The sequence below is a fragment of the Drosophila eugracilis genome, unplaced genomic scaffold, assembly GCF_018153835.1.
Source record: "Drosophila eugracilis isolate 14026-0451.02 unplaced genomic scaffold, ASM1815383v1 contig_1569, whole genome shotgun sequence".
Taxonomy (NCBI): domain Eukaryota; kingdom Metazoa; phylum Arthropoda; class Insecta; order Diptera; family Drosophilidae; genus Drosophila; species Drosophila eugracilis.
Genome location: NW_024572390.1, coordinates 87,658 through 91,407, shown reverse-complemented (window position 1 = coordinate 91,407; position 3,750 = coordinate 87,658). Strand labels below are relative to the sequence as shown.

Here is a 3,750-nt window from a genome sequence, read left to right as displayed (position 1 = left end):
GAGCGTCACTCGTATATCTTATTGTGCGATGTTCTCATAGATCAGCTCATAGTAATGAGCTGACAAGAAAACCAAAACAAAAAGAAACAATGTCTGCTGCTCTGAGAGAGAACGAAACTGCATGATTTTTTTCGGTTCTTCTGGCAAGCAGAGCGTGAGGAAAAACGGTTAACAGTTATTTGCGAGCTATGGTTTGAGGTAAATATTTCCGCTACTTGTTTAAAGCAACTATCTTTTATGTCACTAAAATATATTTTACCTACGTTTATCCCTTCTTTTTCACTTGTTCAGTTGACAATTACGCAATTACATATATTTTAATTGCTTTCTAAATAGGTTTAAGGATTTTCCTTACATCTTTAACACAATTTATCACTTAAACCATAATTGTAAGAGGGGAGTGTGTAAATAGTATCTTGACAGTGTCAAACATGTGTAAGCTTAATATTTGATTAATGATGCTCTTTTATCACTAAGCACTTAAGGCCATACATATAATTTAACAAAAAGTACCATTCTTAATGCTCGAGTTTCATATTATTTACGATACGTTGTTTAATACATTTAAAATCATGTAATGTGATGTGTTTCATTCTGCATTCAAACAATAATAATTTCAATGCGTGGAGTTACTTGACATATCGTCCATATAAATATATCTTGCTATCTTTATGTTAATAAATATGTATTTTTAATTAAATCAAATGAAAACTGGGATTTGGCTATATTGTGAATATACCACACCATTATTATATTGAAATTAAAATTATCGATAAATCGATTTATTTACGACGAGCATATTTATTTAAGACGAACCTTTAAATAAAATGGGTCGTCAAAAATTTATTGTTTCTCAAAAAAAGGTACGAACTAATAATCTAAATTTGTTTCGGTTTTGTATATGTGTTTTTTTAGCAGGTTATGAAGCACGATGAGTTTATTAATCGGATTAGAAAAAGCCTCTACTATGGCGGTGAAACAGGTGAGAAAGACATGGAGCTCTCCTTGCCCTTTGCTGAGTATGCAGCTGAGATGTTTTCTGAGGCCCATCGCGGACACTCTTTGCATCGTCTAAGCTACGTGGCTGCTGCAAAAGTTCAGGCTACGCCATGCTCCCTTATTATGGCGCTAATATACCTAGACCGGTTAAACATTATCGACCCAGGCTACAACTTCCGATTCACTCCACAAGAACTGTTCGTTGTGTCACTGGTGAGTCATCAGTAACACCTGTTGATCAAGCTCCTATTCTTAGAGCGCGCTCACTCATGTAGAAGATTAAATGACGTAATTACCTTTGGTATTAAAAATACGCCTTGTGAGGTTGTTATGATACGGCAAACTTATCTGGCCATCTGTAATTTACGTTGTATTGACTTATCAGTGGTACATTTTCCTTAATATTTACAGATGATTTCTACAAAGTTCTATGCAGGCCATGACGAACGGTTTTACCTTGAGGACTGGGCTAATAAAGGTAACATGACTGAAGACAAACTAAAAGAAATGGAGCTCGAGTTTCTTTCTGCTATGGTAAATACATACAAGTGTCTGGTAAATTTTAATTAAAACTTATTTTTAGGAATGGAATATATATATATCCAATGAGGAATTCTTTGACAAATTAACAACTGTCGAACGTTCGCTGGCCGCTCGGCAGGGTTTGCGGAGAGGGTGGCTAACTTACAGTGAGTTGGTGCAGTTGCTGCCTGCCTTTGTATGGACGAGATTCCTCGTAAACAGCGTATCTGTACTGGCGCTGAGCTATGCAGCAAGTGTAATAACCTTAGCTGGAGCTTTTTTTATAGCTAGTCAAGTACCGGGAACTATATGGCATCGTGAAGTTCATACCGCCTCAGAGGCCCAGGCAATATCTTCCACACTATCTAATCAAACATCCTCATCAAGTGCACCTGGAGACACTTCTTTTGTTGATGAGAGAATCTCCCCCTTGGTCTTAAATTTGCAAGAGGAAATTTTAAAACTGGAGCGGAAGTACTGCGCAGAAACAAGTCTGAATAGTGTGGAGTATTCCTGCCACCAGGTCGTTTCTAGTCTACCATTAACACACATCTTTCCAAAACTCGAAGCGTTTTCTTCACAAGCTAGGGCAGATAGGTTTAAAATGCAATACCGGAACAACAACTGCCAGTTGAGTCAAAATTGCCTGATAAATATTCGCAGCTCACCATTGGAAAACCATTGGAAGCTGGTTCAAAATGGTTCTGTTTTTGATGAAATGGTCGTCGAAGCATTGCAACAGTTGTTTTGGCTGCAACGGCCAAATGTGATAAAAATTAAATAATAAATAGGCTTTAAGCGGATAACTCAATGTCACATTTTGATTGTATAATATCATTTACTCAATTTTTAACATTGTTTATGGTTTATTACATATGTAATTTTTACACAGTGACTATATAGTGAACTGTCTTTACAAATTGAACAGATCATTAAAATTCATTAAATCGTATTCGCGAAAGGCTTATAGAATGTGCATGCTTAATCCGAGATGTAAGTGTTATTAGTTTATCATGTTTTGTGGACCTGGAAAGTCGCTAAAACAAACTTGTGTTCATAGGCATTTCAAGAATCATGCATGCCTAATCCCAATTGCCTCGCACACAAATCACGAAAAATTCAATTCGTGGAGAACTCAGGGATGCCACCTCAGACTGAGGTGGAACAACTAAACTGAAATCGAGTTGGTCTCTGGAATTATAAGAGATCATATATAATCTTGAGATCCCAGCGCATCACAAAATGGTTCAATTATCTAGCCACGTCCACACGGATTCCTCCAGAACGCTGAGATGTTGGTTACTATATGTGATAGAAGGTAGGGATAAAGCATGTAGTTTCAAATAATGGACCCAAAGCGTATTATTTTCTCCACATCTGGCCAAGCCCACAAAACACGAAAAACCAAAATCGCTAGGATCTAGGACACTATAAGTTAGGATTATGCATACGCATACGATGCCACCTCAGCTCCAGGTGGTTTTCCATCCAGCAACGCCCACATACCGCCGGAAACTGTGGCGTCCATAATATTAAAATTTGCTTGATCTACACATCTATCTAACGCCTCACATGGGCAGTGACGCCATCAGCTATAAAGCTCTTCCCCATGAAAGGTAACGCTGCGTCAATTTCTGGAAGCAAAATGATTACTTTAAAATTGGAGAGGACGCGACAATAGACTATAGCGTTATTTCTTTTTTGTTCCTGAGGGCGCAGCATTTATATATGTAAATTATGATAAGTTATCTTCCTTCAGTGTGTCCGTGCGACTTTAAGGAAGGTGGTTCCAGAACTCCACTGCTTGCTGATGAGCTATTATGTTGCGGGGAAATACTGTTCCCCGACACCGCTGGCCTAGAGATCAGTCGGTGATAATAATTAAGGAAATAATATATTTGCGGTGGAAAGTTTGTGAGCGATAGCTCTTTATTTAAGTAAATCCAAAACAGAACCGAACTTAAAGCTAACATAAATTGGTCTTCATAGCGGCCACGCTAATATACTGTGTTTGCAGACTATGCATGAGCGCCCGGCCAGACGCTGTGTCAGCATTTTGGCCGGCGCTGGCTTTCTGACGATCGGTCATCGCCGCCGCTCGGCTGACTTAGTTAACTACTCCCCCCTCAGGAATAAGGCCGCCCTCGGCCGACCCTATTTGGTTGATCACCTCTCTTAATTGGCCCGGCGACTTATTGGCCTGGGTGACTCGTCGATAGGTTAAGCCGA

The 3,750-nt window shown here is 39.0% G+C and overlaps 1 protein-coding gene across 3 annotated transcripts; it reads left to right on the top strand.

The window, feature by feature from the left end:
* Positions 1 to 493: 493 nt before the first annotated feature.
* LOC108112067 (protein CNPPD1) lies at positions 494 to 2,473 on the top strand. Of its 3 annotated transcripts, none has more exons than XM_017221813.2 (4): positions 494 to 863; positions 916 to 1,212; positions 1,411 to 1,533; positions 1,583 to 2,473. In XM_017221813.2, the coding sequence occupies exons 1-4, from the start codon at positions 828 to 830 to the stop codon at positions 2,303 to 2,305; spliced, it is 1,179 nt and encodes a 392-aa protein (XP_017077302.1). In that variant the 5' UTR covers positions 494 to 827; the 3' UTR covers positions 2,306 to 2,473. The 3 variants fall into 3 exon arrangements, with proteins under 3 accessions (XP_017077302.1, XP_017077303.1, XP_017077304.1); XM_017221814.2 differs by having other exon boundaries at positions 495 to 863; positions 919 to 1,212; XM_017221815.2 differs by lacking the exon at positions 494 to 863 and having other exon boundaries at positions 919 to 982.
* The last annotated feature ends 1,277 nt before the right edge of the window (positions 2,474 to 3,750 follow it).